The 20,921-nt window shown below is 46.4% G+C and overlaps 2 protein-coding genes across 2 annotated transcripts; both read left to right on the top strand.

Moving 5' to 3' along the window:
• Window positions 1–3,270: 3,270 nt before the first annotated feature.
• LOC136477569 (uncharacterized) lies at window positions 3,271–18,774 on the top strand. Its single transcript, XM_066475774.1, has 18 exons — window positions 3,271–3,630; window positions 3,723–3,914; window positions 4,280–4,435; window positions 4,952–5,245; window positions 6,283–6,500; window positions 6,607–6,681; window positions 6,769–6,835; window positions 7,132–7,454; window positions 7,788–8,021; window positions 8,100–8,287; window positions 8,509–8,644; window positions 8,739–8,847; window positions 10,889–10,991; window positions 11,095–11,281; window positions 17,221–17,319; window positions 17,407–17,465; window positions 17,942–18,047; window positions 18,457–18,774. Exons 1-18 carry the CDS (start codon window positions 3,414–3,416, stop codon window positions 18,619–18,621), a joined length of 2,928 nt encoding a protein of 975 aa, XP_066331871.1. The 5' UTR covers window positions 3,271–3,413; the 3' UTR covers window positions 18,622–18,774.
• A 1,228-nt stretch (window positions 18,775–20,002) lies between these two features.
• LOC136477572 (photosystem II 5 kDa protein, chloroplastic-like) lies at window positions 20,003–20,673 on the top strand. The gene has a single exon (XM_066475776.1). The coding sequence runs from the start codon at window positions 20,115–20,117 to the stop codon at window positions 20,439–20,441; it is 327 nt and encodes a 108-aa protein (XP_066331873.1). The 5' UTR covers window positions 20,003–20,114; the 3' UTR covers window positions 20,442–20,673.
• Window positions 20,674–20,921: the final 248 nt, after the last annotated feature.

The raw sequence follows: 20,921 nt of genomic DNA, 5'->3' as shown, positions 1-20,921 counted from the left end.
ATACATAGATCTGTCTTTTTCTCGAAAGACCTCCTTGTATTTTATCATGCCCATTCCACTTACAGCTAGAATCTCTATCTCTAATCCTGCCCTCCTTCCTATCTGTCATTTATAGAAGGCGTGGTGCGAACCTGGTCTAGCGTATTACAATGAAACAACTACTTCATTGAATTCTGATTCATCAATCTCGTACTTCCTTTATCCCGAGCATCCATTGTTTGCCCTGATTGAAGAATCTCAGAGAAATAGCTAATGACAACAAAGACCATGTAGGATCACTAGTACTCCTAGAGGGGGGTGTGAATAGGCCTGTAAAAATTCAACTCAAACCGAGGTCAAATTCACCCGTGGCACTGCCGCTCCGTGAGCGACGCACTACCACACCTACAGGAGAAATTAGTTCATAGTTCAAAATCTACCCATCAAAATTTAGATCGGGTAAATTTCTTAGCTTTCTGCAGGATAGTAGACCACAGATTGATAGCTAAAAGTGGTGGGAACACCAAACACAAGTAGATCACCCTCAAACTCTAGAAATTACCTCAACAACAACAAGAACACAAGTGAAACAACACAAGCACAAGATGACACAAGGATTTATCCCGTGGTTCAGCTCGCCACCAAGGCTTGCCTATGTCCACGTTGTTGAGATATACCACTAAGACTTAGGGATTTGTAACCCTACCTCGTTCTCAAGTCAAGAGAGTAAACTCTTGAGATGAGGGGTGATTTTACTTGCTGCAAGAGGTGGTTACAAACCTTCTGGGGCTGCCACACAAGTTGACAAGCTCACCGGGCGACGCTCTAGCCGGCTAGAAGCCAAGATCCAAGAGTAACAAACACAACCGCCGACTAAAACGTGAACCAAGTGCTCTTTAGAATTTAGGAATCAATGGAGTTGCTCTCTAATCAAGTTGTGGACCCTTTTTCCTCAAGGATTGATGGGGAAATCAATGGATTTGCTTAGGGGCTTTAGGTCAACAATGGAGTGAGAGAGAGAGAGAGAGCTCCTACTCTGTTTTGGGCGTGCTCAAGTGAGGAAGAAGAGAGTAGGGTTGGTTTAGTTACCGTTGGGAAGGAAGGGAAAATGTATACATACCCCCCAGCCCCCAACGGTCACTTTAAATCGCAGATAGCCGTTGGGGGAGAAAAGGAAAGGTATATATACCCCAACCCTCAACGGACACTGCACCCAAGAGGTCGGGTGAGACGAGGCCGTGACCAAAGGATCGGGCGAGCCAGAGCCCGCGACCTTGGGTCGGGCGAGACGGAGCCCACGACCAAAGGGTCGGGCGAGACGGAGCCCGCGACCAAAGGGTCGGGCGAACCGGAGCCCATGACCAAAGGGTCGGGCAAGTCGGAGCTCGCACCCAAGGGGTCGGGCGAGCCGGAGCCCGTGACCAAGGGGTCGGGCGAGTATAGTACGGCTTTTCCTATACTCAAATTCAAGATATAAAAGAATCTTAAACCTCTTTTGAGTTTGAAGCCATCTATATTTGTAATTGGGGGCTCCTCCATTTTGTGTAGCATCATCGAATCTAAATTCCCTGCTTGTCATCTCGATAAATCTCATTAGTTCTCTAATTGCGTGATTATTATCACCAAAACCCATAATTAGGGCTTGATTGCACTTTCAGACCATAACAACTATAACAACAAAGAAAGCAAGCTAGAATGTTCAATACTGTAACAACGACAACCTTCTATTTTTTTCTGCCCGAAAGGGGAAAATTATATTAAGAAAAAGTAGCACATCACATCCCTAGTCTTACATAAAACACCCTTGCAAAATTAGAAATTACACGCAACACCCAAAACACCATAATGTTGTTCTCAGTTGTCGTCGCTTGAACTTCGTCCATCGGAAACGTCTGCCAAGATGAAGCCAAGATCCACCTTCTAGCCTCACAAGGGGCGCTGAACCTTGTATTTGTCGCAAGAGCGAGCACCTAGAAACTCCACCAGAATGCATCGATGATGCTAAACAAGCATCAGCCGCCGGCATGTGAGAAGAAAAGGAGAGGAAGAGCGATCCGCCACAGCTGACCACATGATTATTTGTTTGTTGCCAATACTGTCAGCAACACAAATAAGGAATCCACCAAAAGGGATGCTGAAAGTGTCTACCCATTTGCAAAAATGATGGAAGGAAAGCCTTACTCTTCCTCAGTGATGGAGCTTACTCTTCCTCAGTGATGGAGATGGAGCACCGCATGCCGAAGGACGCCCCGCAACCAACTATGCTAAAGTCCTCCCCACCCTCTAGCACCGAAGAGGACACCAAAGGGGGGGGTGCCGAGATCGACACTAGAAAGCAACTCTCTCTCGGTTTGCCCTGGTCTATTGTAGCAAGGGGAAAACGAGTCGAGAAAAAGAGAATTGACCTACTTGAAGGTGAACATCTCTCCAAACAACCTTCTAGTTTTAAAACCATTAGTATTTTTTTTTAAAATAAAACCATTAGTATTTTAGAGATTAAGAAACCCCTTTTGAGAATTTTCTTTCTAAACTATGGTTTTGCACAGTATTTATTTTATAAACTATACTTTCTTACATCATAGTTTTTTTATTAATACTGCAACTTGAAAGTAGGCCTATATCTTATATTAAAATATTGTTTTACATGGACTGCTCCGGCAAATCCAAACATTATTTCTACTGATTTGGTTGCACCCAATGAACTTTGATTATCCAAATTAAGTCTTACAACCTATACAGAAACCTGCCACCGCCAACTTGGCTCATTTTTCAAGATAACAAAACACAAGCAGCATGTTCGTTGGTTGGTTTCTAGGCTGATAAGCCCGACTGATGCTGGTTTATTATGAGAGAAAAATACTGTTGACAAGCCCTGGCTGAAACCAATAAGCGAATAGGCTGAAGATCTCCTTAGAAAAAGATATTGATACAATACAATAAAGTTAATTGACTAATCTTTCTTTGTAAAAAGTTAATCACGACTCTGATTGGTTTATAGTAAGAGCAATGCTAATAATATAGGCGGCAGGCCAAGACTTTTGCAGCCTTCTTTTAGCCCACCCAGGTAGCTCTTTAATATTAATACATGGCCCACTTGTCTCTCCCACACAGTTTCTCGGTTCTTATGTTTAAGCTGACAATAAGCTTACAACCCACTTCTCTTCTCTCTCCTCACCTCTGCCTCTGCCTCGGTGTTCAGCCGGCTTTCGCCCTGCTATTATACTTAATAATCGGTTAACCAAAACCCTTGAATGCTGAAAGTGTAGTTTGATAAAACTCTGGATCCGTGCACCCACTCCAGGCGTCTCCGGTCCTGTCAATCCGTCAGTCTTACGACGCATTCGCCTTCGCCCCCCAGCTCCAGTCCCTTCCCTCCAGAACCGAGATCCACCACCGCCCACCTCCACGGCTCGGCCGGCGCTCCGTCACTCGCGATGGCCGGCCGCCCGCGCCCGCAGACGGAGCTGCACTCGCCGTCCGCCTCCACGCGGCGGCGCGAGCGGTGGCTGGTCGTACTCGGCGTCGCGCTCCACGCCGTGTACATGCTCAGCATCTTCGACATCTACTTCAAGTCCCCCATCGTGCATGGCATGGATCCCGTGCCGCCCCGCCTCTCGGTGGCCCCCGCCAAGCGCCTCGTCCTCCTCGTCGGTGTGTGCCCTTGATCCTCCGATCCCGTCTCATTAAGCATCGGCTCGATGTTGGGTGTGTAATTTGGCCTTTTTTTTTTTTGGCGCGTGAAGCGGACGGGCTCAGGGCGGACAAGTTCTTCGAGCCGGACGAGCGGGGGAGGTACAGAGCGCCGTTCCTGCGCGGCGTGATCGAGGATAAGGGACGGTGGGGAGTCAGCCACGCGCGCCCGCCCACCGAGTCCAGGCCCGGCCATGTCTCCCTCATCGCTGGCTTCTATGAGGACCCCAGTGCTGTCACCAAAGGTGCGCTGCCCCGGTGCTAGTTCTAGTGTACCACTGCAGACTGTTCGTGATTTAATTTGATGCAATGTTTTCACAAGTCTTTCAGTTTACTTTAATTTTCAAGTATGCTGCACTTTTAATGTGTAATTGCATTGCTTTGCCATTTTTAGTAGTTGTTGCTACTGGACTAGTATTAGCGGTACTCGTACCCTCATGGTTGTTAACCAAAAAACATGTACTGAATTATAGTGCTTAGTGCCAGTATTTTGTAGCTGAGAGAAATGTGTATAACTGACATCCTGCACATGGTTAACATTGCTTAGTTAAATTAAACAGGTGTTATATGCTATGCCCTATAGTGAAATAGTGAGTATTGTATTTGGCAGGATGGAAGGCCAATCCAGTTGAGTTTGATTCTGTATTCAATCAGAGTCGGCACACTATCTCATTTGGAAGTCCAGATATTGTTCCTATATTCTGCAGCAACCTACCTCACAGTACCTGGGGCACTTATCCCCATGAATATGAAGACTTTGCAACAGGTCAGATTTATTGGCAGTACCTGTAGCCTCCTGAAGCTTAAGCCATTATTATGATATTCTATTTTTGTAACTGCCTTACCAGTACTGTCGTATTCATGGAATCACATTGTGCTTTTCTCGATGGACTAGATAACTTTGTGATTTCTCATACTGCACATCCTTTCTTCCTGAAATATTGATATTAGTCTAAAAGTTCATCTTGCAGAAGGATTATATATATAAATTATTTTTGAAATTATTTTCTTACTCTTGGTCTGAGGTTTTTTTTACCACAAATCACAACTACTATAATGAATTTTACAGATGTGCAGGTTAATTCGTAACTAATAAATCTGTTCTGAGGCAAATTGTATAAATAATTCTGTTTCCTCTTTAAATACATGAAGGATGTGCCCCTCTTCAAATAAAACATTATTGACTCAACACCACAGAGTCTAAATAATCATTCCTCTGCTTTTGCAATTAATTTTCCTTTTGGAATCATGTTTTTTACTTTGTCAGAGACCTTGATTGCAGATGCATCATTTCTGGATCATTGGTCATTTGACCAGTTTCAAGGTCTTATCAACAGGTCTTTTGACGATGTTAAATTGAGGCAGTTACTCCTACAAGATAAGTTGGTTATATTTCTGCACTTGCTGGGTTGTGATACCAATGGCCATGCACACCGACCCTATTCAAGCATCTATCTGAACAATGTCAAGGTTGTTGATCAAATAGCTGAAAGTATGTACAATCTCATGGAGAACTACTTCAATGATAATCAAACAGCATATGTGTTTACTGCAGATCATGGAATGAGTGACAAAGGTAAGTTACACACCAAATGGTTTCACAAATATATTTTTTGCTGCTCATGTTTATATAGTTTTTAGAGCTAGGTTCCTTGCCAGGATTCAGGATGTTGGAGGCAACTGACTGGTTATGTTTTTCTGGGAGAGTGTGGCATCTCTGCTGTCACCACCAGGAAACTGTAAACCTGATGAACTTGAAACATTCCAATTTTAATTTGAAAGTTGGGAATTAAATTAGATTTGAATACTACCATAGTACCATCCCCCATATCTGTCTTCCCACCTTGACAACGACGATCGTCAATGAGCGAAATGACCGGGTTGCAGTGGGGCATGAGGCCCCGTCAGTCTTAGCCCGGGTGGATGGATGAGCTAGCGCTTCAGGTGTTCTGTCGCAAATCTTAGTACCATGTAATTCACTATAAGTATACGTCTGTACATCTGTATGTCTGCCTGGCCTGATTGTGTGTTCTCCACCTCTTTGGTAATTCCGGGTATCTTGCCCGTGGGCTGCGAAAGCGCTATGAAACTCTTCCCTCTTAATGAAACATGGTCATGGGCACGTTCACACACACAAAAAAAATCTCTTCCCACCTTAGCAAAAATACAGAAAGGAAAATAAGACCATTCCATTGCAAATCTATGCATATAGATGTGGAAAGTATCCCCTAATCAGCGGCTGCCCAAAATGAATGGCTTATTGGTCGCAGTAATTCAATCTGGATTGCACATTAGTTGCATTACCTACCTACAAGGTTACTCATTTTATGCTCCATAGCGCCTAGGCAGCCACATTCTTTAGTTGTATTGACAAATCCAATCCTGACATGTAATGCTTTCTAGCACACTAAATTTAGTTGCACACGTGCACTTTATGGTTTATGCAATGCTGTCTTGGGTCAATCACAAGGATGAGGGTCATTGACCCATTAGGCTATTACTAATTGCAAAGGCTTCATTTTTATTGGTTAACTTGTTAGTATATTATAGGTTAGTACTCTATATTACTCCTTTATTATGATGCCAAAATGCTAAAGCACTTGCTACCTACAGGAAGCCATGGAGACGGACACCCTTCAAATACAGATACTCCTCTTGTAGCATGGGGTGCTGGAATTAGAAGCCCAAAGTTCCTGGATTATACAGAGAAACCTGATGATGGCTTTCGGTTTGTAGATGACCACAAACATGATACACCCACTCCAAAAGACTGGGCCCTTGAAGGCTTTGAAAGAGTAGATGTCAACCAGGCTGACATAGCTCCCCTAATGGTGGCTTGAAAATCTCCTTGTGCAACCATATATTCAGTTCTTCAGTTGCATTTAGTTTTCTTAAGTAAACCCTTTTTCTTTTCTCCATTCTTCACAACTTTTGCAGGCTACACTTGTGGGTTTGCCATGCCCGATGAATTCTGTGGGGAGCTTACCTACTACTTATTTGAAACTAAGCAAGGTCAGATAATAACTGTACGCTATGCAAAAAATATATTGCGCTTGGCTCAACACTGCTTGTTAAAGTTTGTTCCCTATATTTATACAGGCTGATGAAGTTGAAGCTGTTCTGGCCAATACAAAGCAAATTCTTAACCAGTTTCTCCGAAAGTCACGTATCCTTTCAAAACAATTTTTGCTACATACTTGAACTTCAAAATTTTCCTACTCCATGCTTATAAGCTTGTGTGTGGTAGTGTGAATGGGTGATTGGGTGCTAGAAGCATCATTGTTGATCTGTTATCGGATTCACCCATAACAGTAGGCTACTCCATGCTGTTAGCTATGAATCTCATCATGTCATTCAATTTCCTTTTTTTTCCTAATGCAAATTTTATGATGACCAAGGCTACCAAATTAAACAATAAATCATACTGTTACTCCTAAGCATGTCTTCCCTTATCGATCTCAGAGCTGAAGGAATCCAGTTCACTCTACTTCAAACCTTTTAAGCCACTGGCAAACTTTTCTTTAGTGCTCAGTCAGATTGAGGATCTTATATCTGGAAGGGACTATGAAACTGCCATGGAGCAATCTGAGGAGCTCCGAAGGCTGGCTGTTGCTGGTCTTCATTATTTCCAAACATATGATTGGTTCATGTTAATGACTACAATTACCCTTGGATATATTGGATGGATGGTGAACCTCATTATACATGTGTTACAGTCTTATACATCATTTCTTGCAATTCTTCTCAAGAGGGCTCAATTGTATCCTGAGAATACATCCATGAAAGTATGGTAGCTTTCCACTCTTTCCTTATTAAATTTATGTCTTTTTTTTATGTTACAAAACATATGCTTCTGTTTTCGTTTTACTCAATCTAGATTGCAGCTAATATGTTTTTGTTCAAACTCATTATGTTTTTCTGTTTGCATTTTTTCCAGTTTTTTTTTTTTTTTTTTTGCCTTTGCAGAACTGATACTGTAGAATCCAAAGGTTTGGTTCTGCATATAGAGCGCAGGCATTGGATTGAATTCTCATCAAATTTGACAACTACATTAATTTCATGCTGATCTGCATGGTCACATAGTTAAGATGATTTGATTTTATCTCCTCTGGTTGCAGGTTTATATTGGTGGATGCCTCTTTATGGGTTTGTCATCCATTATACTACTTCTAGAGAAATCACCACTTCTTTACCATGCTTATGTATTTATGACAATATTCCTTTGGACAAGAATTGTACAAAACTTTGAATTTTTGAAGGCCGTATGGAGAGAACTAGCTAATATGCCCTTCAAGTACATTTTTAATCTCCTGACCAATTCAGTTGTTGCACTGCTTGTATTGGAGTTTCTGGTATGTACCCACTTGTTGACACATCAATCATTTTAAGACTTCATGAGATTTGATGTGAAATTTGATACTTGTGGGCAGGTTATGAGCTTCTTTGATAGGAAAATTTATACGTGGTGCTTCTTGGTCCTTGGGATACTCGGTTCAACTTATGTAGCCTTGTTTATTCAAGCTAGCCCTGCACTCGCAATATACATATGGCTTGCTTGCTGGTTCCTGTCTGTATTCACTTTGATGCCAGCTGAAATTCCAGAAAACAACAACTTGGTGTATGCTTCTTTCACTGACAGGATTCATGCATTTCCCCCCTTACATTTTATCCTGTGCCAGTAGAGAAGTAGCTGTTACATATATATAGTAATACCTGTTTAATGCTGTTACGTGTCATTCATGATTTCTTAAGAAGCTGCTAGCCATCTAGATGTTGTCAAATATTGTTTAATTGGTTGTTTCCTTGCAGCTTTTAGTCTGATGAATTCTTTATATGCAGAATTTTTAGTGGAGGGCTCATAATACTTATTGGATTAGCTTCAAGATGGATTAAATCAAATAGTTCCAGCTTTTGGCTATATCTCACTCGAGCAAATAAACGGGATCCTCAATCCTTTAAACTGTATTTTGTTCAGGTGCAGAACTCAAATGGTTATATCCTGTGGTTGGCATTTCTTTCTTGGAAGTTCAAGTTTGAGACATTGTTTTCAACCGTTTATCATGTTTTAGGTAATTTTAGTTGCAATATCTTCGATAATGGTGTGGCTATCTACCTCACATCGGTCCCAGAACAGAGAATTGCACTCACTGCACCAGTTGATCAATTGGTCTGTAGCTGGTAAGTCACTCAATTTTGTTATTTGTGCTGTTAATTGTCTACAGTGTCATTGGATCCTCATTTTATGGTGATATCTGATTTGTTTACACATCGTGTCTTCTACTATAAAGCAACAGCTTACCAGTCTAAACCCTACAGGCCTACACACAGCTAGCTTTTGTATGTAGTATGTCTACGTACGCATGCTTATGTTTGCATCAATCTAAGGGTCTGGCGAAGCTTACTCGTCTTATAGTTTAGGTTCTTAATCTGTTTTCAGTTTTAACACTACTTGTTTTATCTGGTTCAAAAATACATCTTGCGACTTCGGCACTACTACTCGGGAGGAGAAAGATGTTAGTTTGGAAGGTCAAGTAGTGCCTAGGAAGGATACCTTTCGATATTTAGGATCAATGCTACAGAGGGACGGGGATATTGATGAAGATGTTAGCCATAGAATCAAAGCAGGGTGGATGAAGTGGCGGCAAGCGTCTGGTGTCCTATGTGACAAAAGGGTACCACAGAAGCTAAAAGGCAAGTTTTATAGGACGGCGATTAGACCTGCTATGTTGTATGGTGCAGAATGTTGGCCTACGAAAAGACGACATGTTCAACAGCTAAGTGTCGCGGAAATGCGTATGTTGCGTTGGATTTGCGGTCATACAAGAAGGGATCGAGTTCGGAACGATGATATACGTGAGAGATTAGGGGTAGCGCCAATTGAAGAAAAGCTTGTCCAACACCGGTTGAGATGGTTTGGACATGTGCAACGGAGACCTCCAGATGCACCGGTGCGTAGCGGAATCCTAAGTCAGGATAGTAACGTGAAGAGAGGCAGAGGAAGACCGAAGTTGACTTGGGTAGAGGCAATAAAAGGAGACTTGAAAGGATGGAATATACCCAAAGACTTAGCCTTAGATAGGAGTGCTTGGAAGACAGCTATTCACGTGCCTGAACCTTGATTGCTTCTGATGGGTTTCAACTCTAGCCTACCCCAACTTGTTTGGGACTTGAAGGCTTTGTTGTTGTTGTAAAAATACATCTTGTCCAAGTGAGTTTTACAGACCCACTGGGCCAGAAGCTACTCAAGCCCAGACATTTACTTTTCTACTTAGAGGCCTCTGCGTCTTGGAGCAAATGTAGGGTCTGCCCAAGGACTGATGGGCTTAGGTAAATATTTAATGCATTCCCCAAGGGGAGAGGTTATTTTTTTGGAGGGAAACTATGTGTTTTTGCGATTTCGTGCACCAATGGTTGGACTTGAGTGTCAAGAATGACGCTGGGTCTTATTTGGCAATTTTTGAACTGTGGGCTTGATTTAATCCTTTACTTGGGCATAGAAAAAACACAATATTGAGTGGTAGCTCTTTCAAAAAGCAATATTGAGTGGCAGTAAATAAAATGAATAAAAAATGTTCAAGGTCCTTGAAATGCTTTTATTATATTCCTGACTGATGATGGATCTTTCCCTTAGCATCCTTATGTACATTTGTAGCTGGAGCTCTGGTTCTTTGCCTTTTGTTCTATAATGAAATATGTTGATAAAGGTTGGTTACAGTACTGAATACTGATAACCAGATTTTCTAAAACCAGCTCGGATTCCACACAGCTGTTTTTCTGAAACCTTCTGAATGCTATCAATGGCCTGTAAAGTTGGCTGGCATTATTCTAATAAATGTATCCTCCACTGAATTATGAAAAGGATATAAAATAATAATTTTCCTATCCTACAATTCATAGCCTCTTTTTGGTTACTGTTTTTTAATGGAAATATAAAGTGAGTTGTACTGGCACACATTCAGAGAAATAACTGTGCAGAGAAAAGATGCGAAATGGAAAATTGGTCCCCGCTTCTGGCCTCTGGGGAATAACTGTAAGCCTATAACCCCAGGTGGAAACATTCTAAACTTTAACAGGTCTACATCATTTTGGGGCTTTGTCCATTGGAAATCTTGTTGAGCCCTTTAAATATGACACATTCTTTTTGAAGCCAAGCCTAGTGTTCATCCTGAACTTGTGAGCTTTTTGGTTCTACTCTTTTAATGTGTCATATATTTGGCAGGTGTTGCTATGGTGCTACCTCTTTTCTCACCACCTAGTGTTCTATCCCGTCTTACATCTATATTCTTGGGTTTTGCTCCTCCATTTCTGCTGCTTTCTATTGGGTATGCTGTTACCTTCTGGTGTAGTTTATACATCAATTTCTTTTTGCTGTGCCTGAGCTCTTAACATGAAAATGATTGTTCAAATTTTGTTAAATCTTCACAGCTATGAAGCAGTTTTCTATAGCGCTTTTGCAATGGTACTCATTGGATGGATATTTGTGGAATCTGCCAACCTGTATTGCTCAGAAGAAAGTGGTTCTGCACGTTGCAGAAGCCTTGCGGATGACTCAGTTTTTGGTTATGAAGAAAGACACCTACGACTATCTGATTTAAGAATCCCTCTGTTATTTGTAAGTCTGATAATTTCCATTTGTCTTATAGACTATAGAGGTGCGGAAGCTCTTGGATACGATGCATCATTTTTTATATGGCAGAGTAGGCATTAGATTGTATTCACTCTAGATAATCCTCTAGGATTAATTATGCAAAGATGTTAGAATTAATTGCTATTTACTTTAATCACCTAGTTACTTGTGTAATCTCTTAGCTTTAATCTCCTAGCTAGCTGTGTTGAGTTAATGCCCAGCTGGCCCCTTGGGGTTCGGCTGGCCTCTTGGGACTCGGCTGGCCCTTTGGGTCACCCTCCCCCTCTCTTTTTATATGTAATCTCTTCTGTAAACTCAATTCAAGTAATCTAAGCCTGTTAGGCTATTGTCTATCATGGTATCGATCCTTCTGCTTCCGCTCCCACTCCACCCACCCCAGGCTGCTGCGCGCGCCCATGGCCACCTCCAGCTCCTCCGCCATGGCTACCGCGACCAAGCTCCGCGACAAAGCCCTCTCTGCTGCCAAGCGCCTGGAGGATGAGGCCTCTCTGCGCTCCACCAACACAGAGCGCAGCCAGCAGCTCGAGGAAGAAGCTGCCCTTCTCAAGTCCGTCGCCGCCGCCCAGGAGCGTGTCCGCGCCGCCGCTGCTGCTCTTGACAAAGAGCGCGCGCAGGCAGATACCCTGGAACAGCAGGCCGCGGCCCTCCGGGATCGCCTCCGCCCCGAGCATCCGGACGACGACGCCGATCCTGAGGATGACGACGTCCACTCCGCCTCCTCTGAAGCAGCGGCCATCGCCCACCTCCACACTCAAGCTGCTGCCGTCCAGAACATCAAGAACCTCATCCCTATCGTTCTTGATCTTCAATCCTCCAACTACTCCAAGTGGCGCGGCTACGTCCTCCTCATCCTCAGCCGTTTCGCCTTGAAGGATCACGTCCTCAGCGACGACTCCCGCCCCTACGATCCGGCGTGGTCACGCATGGACTGCGTCATCCTCTCTTGGCTTTTCAACACCATCTCCGCCGACCTCCTGGACGTCATCCATGAGCACGACGGCCTCACCGCCCGGACAGCATGGCTCGGGATTGAACACCAGTTCCTCAACAATCGCGAGTCCCGCGCCATGCTCCTCGACGCCGAGTTTCGCACTCTCTGCCAAGGTGCCCTCTCCATCGATGACTACTGCCGCAAAATGAAGAGCATGGCGGATGCCCTCGCTGACCTCGGCGAGCCCATCCAGGACCGAACTCTGGTGCTGAACGTTCTCCGGGGTCTCAATGAACGTTTTCGGTTCATGTCCCAGCTCGTCACCCGCCAGAGGCCGTTCCCGTCCTTCGTCGATGTTCGTGCTGACCTCCGTTTGGCCGAGCTCAACATGGGGACGCCCTCTGCCTCTCCTTCGGCTCTCGTCGCCGCGCCCTCCATCAGGCCGCCCACTTCGTCCTCGCCTGCGCCTCCACGCCATCATCAGGCCACTGCTGGCCATCAGGCTGGACATCAATCCAGTGGCAACCGCGGCCGCCGCCGCCGCGGCGGGCGCGGCTCTGGCGGCTCCCACAGCAGTGCACAGGGCGGGACTGCACCAGCCACACCACAGTGGCCCTCGCTGCTCAACCCCTGGACCGGCTCTATCCACATGTGGCCAGGGTCCACCGCCGGTGGCGCCCGTGGCCCTCCACCACGCGCAGTCCAGCCTGCACCTCTGCAGCAGGCTCTGGTGGCCGGCGTGCCACCGGCATACTTCGCTCCACCACCGGCTTCCGGGTCCTACTACCCGCAGCCCCCTCAGGCACCTCCTGCTTGGGCGCCCTGGACGCCCGAGGGTCTCACTAGCGCCTTCAGCACCGTCTCCCTCACCCCACCACTGAGTTCCTTGGATTGGGTGATCGACTCGGGCGCCTCCTCCCACATCACCGCCAACCCTGGTATGGTCACCGCTACACCATTCTCTTCATTTCCCTCCTCCATTGTCGTAGGCAACGGGGCCACCCTCCCTATTATTGGCACCGGCTATTCTGTCCTTCCTGGACCCTTTCGCCTCGACAATGTCCTTGTAGCTCCCGACATTATCAGAAATCTCCTTTTGGTTCGAAAATTCACTACTGACAATTGTGTTTCTGTCGAGTTTGACCCTCTTGGTGTTTCTGTGAAGGATCTCCGTACCCGGAACACCCTCCTCCGATGTAACAGCACGGGGCCTCTCTACACTCTTCAGCTCCCTTCATCCACCACTGGCTCCTGCGCCCTTGTCTCCACTCCTTCACCAACTACCTGGCACAGGCGCCTCGGTCACCCCGGCAAGGCCACTCTTCAGTCCCTTGCGCAGTCCTCCTCCATTGTCTGCAGCAAGCCTGAAGATGACTCCCTCTGCCACGCCTGTCAGCTTGGGCGTCATATTCGTCTCCTTTTTTCTATTTCGCTATCTAGAGCAGCCAAGAATTTTGATTTAATCCATTGTGACATGTGGACATCTCCTGTTGTTAGTGTCTCTGGTTTCAAATATTATTTAGTTATTCTTGATGATTGCTCTCATTTCCTCTGGACTTTTCCCCTTCACGTTAAGTCCGATACATTTCCCACGATTTCTAATTTCTTCGCTCATGTGTCTACCCAATTTGGCTGCACCATTAAATCAGTCCAATGTGACAACGGTCGCGAGTTTGACAACTCCGCCTCTCTTGCTTTCTTTCTTGCTCACGGCATCACTCTCCGCATGTCGTGCCCCTATACTTCCCAGCAAAACGGGAAAGACGAGCGCATGATCCGCACCGTCAATAACATCACACGCACCCTCCTCTTCCAAGCTTCCATGCCCCCCTCTTACTGGGCTGATGCTCTAGCCACTGCCACCTATCTCATCAATCGCCTTCCCACCAAAACTCTAAACATGAGCACCCCCTTTTTCGCCCTCCATGGCACCTTCCCCTCCTATCATGATCTTCGTGCCTTCGGGTGCACATGCTACCCCAACCTTTCTGCCACCACTCCTCACAAGCTTGCCCCCCGCTCCATCCTCTGTGCTTTCCTTGGTTATTCACTGGATCACAAGGGCTATCGGTGTCTTGACCTCAACGCCAACCGCGTCATCATTTCTCACCACGTTGTTTTCGACGAAACAACGTTTCCTTTTTCCCTCAGCCGGCCATCCCCTCCTCAGCAGGAACTTGATTTTCTAACTGACGACGACACCATTCCAGTGTCTCCCCTTCCTGCAGGTACACCCGGCGCTGCTGCCCCCTTCCAGTTGGTGCCTCTGGCACCATCTCTGGCACGCGCAGGCATGCCGGCGTCCAGGGCCTCGGTGCTGCCAGCGCCCTCCACCCCGGCACCACCGGCTGTGTCCAGGGGGTCCCCGGCGTCCTCTATACAGGCGCCCCTTGTACAGGTGCCCCCTATACAGGCGCCGGCTCCACCCGTCGTCCACGTCTACAGCCGGCGCGCTCCCCCCCGGTGATTGCGCCTCAGAAACCGCCTATTATTCATGTCTACAGTAGGCGTGCTCCTGCTCCTGCCCCGCCACTCGAGCGCTCGGCAGGAGCGCCCCCTCGACATTCCAGCATGGTCCCCTCTCCACCTCGCCATGTCAAGAGCGATCCTCCGGTTCCTGCTGGTGCTGTTTCCATTCCGCCGGTCGCCAACTCCCACGGCATGGCGACCCGTGAAAAAACAGGCTACCGGCAGCCTTGCCTCGCCTTGCATACCGAGGCCTTGTCTCCCCTACCGCGGTCCTGTCGAGATGCCCTTGCTGATCCTCATTGGCGCTAGGCCATGGAAGCTGAATATGCGGCTCTTCAGGACAACCACACCTGGGACCTCGTCCCTCGCCCCACCAAGGCCAATGTTGTTACTGGAAAATGGATTTTCAAACACAAGTTCCATGCCGATGGCTCATTGGAGAGATACAAGGCTCGTTGGGTACTTCGGGGGTTCACTCAACGCCCCGGTGTTGATTATGATGAAACTTTCAGCCCGGTTGTCAAGCCAGCCACTGTTCGGACAGTCATCACGGTGGCACACTCCAGGGATTGGCCGATTCATCAACTTGACGTGAAGAACGCTTTCCTCCATGGGACTCTTTCAGAAACAGTATACTGCTCTCAGCCTACTGGGTTCGCTGATCCTGCACTTCTAGATCATGTCTGTAGACTCAACAAATCCCTCTACGGCTTGAAGCAAGCCCCGCGGGCCTGGTACAGCCGCTTTGCCTCCTTTCTGATCTCTCCGGGGTTCACTGAAGCCAAGTCAGACACATCTCTCTTCATATTCAGCCGTGGCACCGAGACAGTCTACTTGCTCTTATATGTGGATGACATTGTCCTTACGGCTTCATCTCAGCAACTCCTTCACCGTGTCATTGCTGCTCTGAAAAAGGAGTTCGCCATGAAAGATCTTGGACCCCTACATCACTTCCTTGGCGTTGCATTTCAGTGCCACAGGGATTCTGTTCTCCTTTCACAGCGTCAGTACACTGGACATACTTGCTCGCCATGGCATGAGTGACTGCAAGCCTTGCTCCACTCCAGTTGACACTTGTGCAAAGGTACCAGCTGATGCCAGCCCGTCTGTTGCTGATCCCACTGCATATCGCAGCCTTGTGGGTGCCCTCCAGTACCTCACCTTCACCAGGCCCGACATTGCCTATGCCGTCCAACAAGTGTGCCTTCATATGCATGATCCACGGGAAACTCACCTTGTCGCTGCCAAGCGGATCCTTCGCTATCTTCAGGGCACCCTCAGCCATGGTCTGGTCATTCCCCGAACAGCCCTAACACAGCTCCGTGTCTACACCGACGCTGATTGGGCCGGCTGCCCGGACACCCGCCGCTCCACCTCCGGCTACGCCGTCTTCCTCGGGGGCAGCCTGGTCTCCTGGTCCTCCAAGCGGCAGCCCACTGTCTCCCGGTCTAGCACCGAGGTAGAGTACCGGGCTGTTGCCAACGGCGTCGCTGAAGCCACTTGGCTGCGGCAACTGCTCCAGGAACTTCACCATCCCCTGGACTCCGCATGCCTCATCTACTGCGACAATGTCAGCGCCTGCTACCTCTCCACCAACCCCGTTCAACATCAGCGCACCAAGCACGTGGAAATCGACCTTCACTTCGTCCGTGAACGTGTCGCCATGGGTGCAGTCCGGGTTCTTCATGTACCCACCACGTCGCAATTCGCCGATGTCTTCACCAAGGGGCTCCCTTCCTCTGTCTTCATGGATTTTCGCTCCAGTCTAAACGTTCACTCCACCGACGATCTGACTGCGGGGGGGGGGGGGGGGGGGGGGGGTGTTAGAATTAATTGCTATTTACTTTAATCACCTAGTTACTTGTGTAATCTCCTAGCTTTAGTCTCCTAGCTAGCTGTGCTGAGTTAATGCCCAGCTGGCCCCTTGGGGTTCGGCTGGCCTCTTGGGACTCGGCTGGCCCTTTGGGTCACTCTCCCCCTCTCTTTTTATATGTAATCTCTTCTGTAAACTCAATTCAAGTAATCTAAGCCTGTTAGGCTATTGTCTATCAAAAGATACTAAATCATTTGAAATAGGGATGACCAATGGAAGCTACTCCCTTCTATTCTGATTTCTGCAGAAGTTTTGTAGAATATGTGAGGTTGGACTCTGAGAACTTTGTGCACAAACGTAATTAGTTTGACAAGGAAATGATATTGGTATATTTATAAACCAAAAAAATGCTTCCATATGGTTATACATTCAATAATTTTGGATAACATGGAACAAGAAACTACGATTAATGCATGTATTGGAGACTCTTCCCGTGCTGACATTTTTTTCTGTTCAGAATGTATTGCTATCTTCATGCTTGCATTATATTCCATATTTCCACTATATGCATATATGTATTTTGTTTGTAAATATCCAATCATTTATTATCAATAGAAACTAAGAGCACTTCTGTTGTAGTTTTAGCAGAAAACATAATAGTGTAACTAATGGTATCTTTCTGTCTTGCAGGTGATCTTATTTAATGTTGCCTTCTTTGGTACTGGTAATTTTGCAAGTATTGCAAGCTTTGAGATCTCGTCTGTGTACAGATTCATTACAGTATTTAGTGTAAGTTTATATGTTACATTTCTCTGAATGACCTTTTTTACTTATTATTATTCTAGACACTAATGTTTTTCTCTTTTCTCTTGGCAGCCATTTCTTATGGCAGGACTTCTTATCTTTAAGTTATTCATTCCGTTCATGCTTGTCATGTAAGTTTTTTTTTTAACCTTGCTAACCTTATGCTATGTGATGTCATGAAGTTAAAGTTAATGAAGATGTGCTAAACTCGATTTCAGTGTACAGTTTTTTTTTTTTTTTTTGCAATCCTATTCTTCAAAATATGATGCTTTAATGAAAGTTCTTGTCACAAATTAGGTCATCTTCTGCTATAGAAAGATAAAAATAGGCAACAATCCATTTATAATTTAATGTTCATTTTGGTATCTATATAGACTATCTATATACTCTCTGCATATTTATCTGTTGAGCAACTTTAAGATTAATTTGGGAGTTCCTGCTTAGGGTAACAGGCTATAACAATTAAATGTAAAGAAGATGAGGTTTTCCCCCAAACATTAGGTCTTTGGACATTTTTCTATAACACCTTAGCTTAATTATGTATTCTTTTAATTTGCACTGAACTTGATGCTACTTTTCATTAAGCTGACCTTGGTGACAACTGCAGATGTACGTTTAGTGCGATTACCAAGGTTGTCCGCATTCCACGGCTGGGCTGTTATTTTCTTGTAATACTGCTTTCAGATGTAATGACTATTCATTTCTTTTTCCTGGTATGTACACTCTTTCCCTTCTATAATTCATAACCTAATTTCATGCAGTTTACATTTAAGAAAAAAGACATGCTCTCCATGGCCTTGACCATATTTAGTTGCTATATAATGTTCTTTCAATTTTGTCCATTAGTGAGTAAATTTTGTTTGGTCTGTAATGTTCTGGACACCATAGTTTGCTATATGCTAACAGAGTAAAGTAGCAAACTAGCTGTGGACTCCTGTCCAGGAGCTCAAAGGCCCTCTCTGAGACTGCATCATTGGAAATTTGAAGCTGTAACTGCACCAAGTTGTTTTGTATTTCATTTTCTGATGACTACATTAGCTGATTAGCCTTATGTATTCAATGTGAACTTCCTACTTCAACAAAAAATGATGTACTGAATATTCCTGTTCATTTTACCCACAGGTACGGAATACCGGTAGTTGGATGGAGATTGGCAACAGCATTAGCCATTTCGGAATAGTGAGCGCCCAAGTAGTCTTCGTTCTGCTGCTTTTTGCCCTCACAAATATATACACAAGAGATATTTTGGTCTCGTCTCGGCAACTAACCGCGCGGAAAGTTATGTAGATTGTTCAGTTTATTTAGAGATCAAAATACATCCATCTTTTTCTTTATTCATTTTTGGGTCGGCTTTCACTTTTGGCCCAAGTTTTGTAGCTTAGCTTTTGTAGTTTGTAGATGGTCGGTGTCAAATTTTTGTGCTAATTTCATTTGCATACCTACTACAGCCTGAACAGATTTTACGTACATCATTATAACGATGTTAGTTCTTTTAGGAAGGGTAACTATTTTGAGTGATTATTACGCGAGGCAACAAAATCTCAGGGTTGAAGTTGATGAAGCAATCACTCGAGCTTAAAATTACACTGCCAACAGTATTTTTCAGCTGGGCTTTTCAGCTAAGCGAACTTTAAGAAGAACAAACAGTACGCGAACAGGGCCTTGTAAGAAGAACAAACAGTACGGTGGCGCAGGTCTCTTTGCTTTTGGAGTGCAGGATACCCAGTTCGTGGTGCCCCGACTCACCTCAGGCGACTTCGGAACTGACGGAGCTGGGCAGCATCGTTCAGTCTACTGTCCTCTCGGTCACCACCAAGGGACCGGCGCGGCGCCGTGGCGGCGTGGCCCCTTCTGCCTACCGGCTAGGAAAGTTTGAAGGCAAAGTATAGAAAAGCCACGTCCCTCCCCGGGTTCAGTTCTTTCTTTGGCTGCTGACACAGGAAAGGGTGCAATGCAGGGTCAATCTCCATCGAAAGATGATCGTGGATAGTCCGATTTGTGAGATCTGTCAACAACTGAATGAGACAGCAAGCCACATAGTTGCTGGGTGCCTTTTTGCTGAACTTTTCTGGTCTAAACTTGGGATCAGCATGCCAACGGACACTACAGCCGTTGCTGGATCTTTAGATACTTTGATCTGTCCACCACACATCTCGGGTAAGCATTTCAGAACCTTTGTTGCCCTTTGCTGTTGGCAACTATGGAAGCGAAGGAACGACGTAATTTTCAGAGATGGTGCGGCTAGCCTCAGACGCACAATGGTAGTTTGCAACGCTGAAGCAAAGCTCTGGGCACAACGATTGTCGAAGCGGGACAAGGGCACAGGACACGATTGGTCAGCAATGTATACATAGCAAATGTAATGTTTATTAGCTACTACTGATAGGTTCTCTCGAACCAAGATCAATGAAAGAATGACGGGTGGGGATTCACTAGGCCAACCACAGCTGATAGGGCCCCGATCGCGATCGCAACGGCTCAGTCCAGCAAGCATGCGGTCCGCCCGTTCGTTATCATCTCCCACCACACCCTCGCGTTATCCAGCGCCCGCACCCTCTCCTCCGCCACGTCACGCCGCACGGCCACATGGCAGCGGCCCAGTGGCCGCTCACCCCCACACGGGATAAGGCGCCGTCTCCGTTCCGGAACGCAGCTTCATAACCATGCAGTGCAGGCCCGCCGCCAAAAGCTCTCCCACAAAGCGCGAGCAATCCACGTCCACACGCAGCACCACCACAACCACCACCGTCACCACCAGCAGCCCCAGCTAGCGCAAAGCGATGGCGTCGCTCACCATGATGGCGTCCTTCGCCGCCGTGGCGGTGGCCGCGCCCTCGCGCCGCGGCAGCTTCGCCGTGGTCAGGGCCGCCAAGGCCGACCGCTGCCAGCAGGAGCCCGCCAGCGCCAGGCTGGCGGCGGCGGCGGCCGAGGCCCGGCCCGCCGAGGGACGCCGCGCCGTCATGCTCGCGGCGGCTGCGGCGGCCGTGGCGGCCATCGGCGGCGCCGGCGCCGCCATGGCGGACCCCAAGAAAGGGAGCCCCGAGGCGAAGAAGAAGTACGCGCCCATCTGCGTCACCATGCCCACCGCCAAGATCTGCCACAACTGAGAGCACGCGCGCGCGCGCGTTGCACGCAGTTGCAGCAGGGCCGGGGGTGGTATATAATGTGTATGTGTACGGTGCTAAGTGCCTCTTGTTGATTCGAGCTTTAGATGCATGCCTGACGTGAGGCCGCTTATTGCTTGCTGACGATCTCGGAGCTGTAATATCAAGTGCAATGCACATTGAATTGAATTCGGGTGAAACCGTGCTTATTTTATATCATAATTTGGTTCATGCATGCGTATTTGATCACGTACATGAGCTATGTAATGCGTATGTGCTTATTTTACCAAGATTCAGGCTATCAGATGAAAATCTCGCAAAAGCGTTGCTGAGGGAGACGAGAGCACGAGGCTATGCATCGGTTGGCCCAATGGTAAATTGGACAGTCCGGGCCGCGAGTGAGCCACTCCACTCGATGCCAAGAGCCTAATAACACGAGTTCAAGCTGTATTGCTCCTATAATTTGGGCCCAGATCCAGTATT

The sequence above is a fragment of the Miscanthus floridulus genome, chromosome 8 (assembly GCF_019320115.1).
Source record: "Miscanthus floridulus cultivar M001 chromosome 8, ASM1932011v1, whole genome shotgun sequence".
Taxonomy (NCBI): Eukaryota; Viridiplantae; Streptophyta; class Magnoliopsida; order Poales; family Poaceae; genus Miscanthus; species Miscanthus floridulus.
The sequence above is the reverse complement of the archived record's forward strand: the minus strand, read 5'-3'. Positions and strand labels throughout refer to the sequence as shown.